The sequence below is a fragment of the Vigna unguiculata genome, chromosome 6, assembly GCF_037176805.1.
Source record: "Vigna unguiculata cultivar grain cowpea cultivar isolate G323 ecotype 2 chromosome 6, ASM3717680v1, whole genome shotgun sequence".
NCBI lineage: Eukaryota > Viridiplantae > Streptophyta > Magnoliopsida > Fabales > Fabaceae > Vigna > Vigna unguiculata.
In genome coordinates, this window is record NC_140797.1 from 7481179 (window position 1) to 7482236 (window position 1058).

The window sequence follows — 1058 nt, forward strand, 5'->3', positions numbered from 1 at the left end:
CTTTTGATCTGAACTAGTATAAATATCAGTGTGCATCTTCTTTCCTTAACTCTTTATTTATCTGCACTTGCATTTAAAGTAACTGTGATTTTAAGTTAACTAGAAAAATTTTGAGAAACTTTTTTAAACCTATTAAGTTTTATAAAAATCCAATTCACCCCCTCTTGGTTTTTTACCTTTGCTTAGTCATTTTGTTGCTTGATACCAACAATTGGTATCAGAGCTTGCTTTGATAATTATTCAAATTTTTCAAAAATGGTAGGGTCAAACCAAACTTTTGCTGAAGGTGCGTCTATCAATAGACCTCCACTTTTCACTGATGATAAGGGTATTTGGGAATCAGTTGATAGGGGTATTTGGGATGCTGTTTTGAATGGACCATTTGTTCCTCTTAACATTGATAATGAAGAGCAGGAACCAAAGACTTTTGCTCAATGGACTGCTGATGAAAATAGGCGAGCTCAATATGATGTTAAAGCTAGAAACATCATATCATCTGCTCTAACTCTTGATGAGTTCTACAGAATTTCTGTTTGCACCAGTGCACGCGAGATGTGGGAAATCCTTCGAGTGACTCATGAAGGAACTGATGAAGTCAAACGGGCTAGAAAGAACTCCTTGATTCAACAATATGAAATATTTCGCATGCAGTAGAGAGAAACCATCTATTAGTGGTTTAGGTAAAACCTTTGATACTGATGAAGTTAACATAAAAATTCTTAAATCCTTGAATAGGTCTTGGCAGCCAAAGGTGATGGCCATCACGGAGTCACAGAATCTTGAAAGAATGACCATGGCGACTCTCTTTGGAAAACTGATAGAGCACGAGCTTGAACTAGGAAGATTGAATGATGAAGAAGATCAAGGAAAAAAAGAAGAATATTGCATTCAAAATTGAAGTTGTCAAAGGCAAGAAGCAAAAAGAGGAAGAAGATTCTGATGATGATGAGAATCTTAGTCTCATGATAAAGAAGTTCACAAAGTTCATGAAGGCCAAAGGCAGAAATCAATTCAAGAGCAATAAGAAGGAGAATCAAGGAACCTCCTTAAATTTTAAA

At 35.6% G+C, this 1058-nt stretch overlaps 1 protein-coding gene across 1 annotated transcript; it reads left to right on the forward strand.

Moving 5' to 3' along the window:
• Window positions 1–255: 255 nt before the first annotated feature.
• Window positions 256–654, forward strand: LOC146885453 (uncharacterized). The gene has a single exon (XM_085674937.1). It carries the CDS (start codon window positions 256–258, stop codon window positions 652–654), a length of 399 nt encoding a protein of 132 aa, XP_085531063.1.
• Window positions 655–1058: the final 404 nt, after the last annotated feature.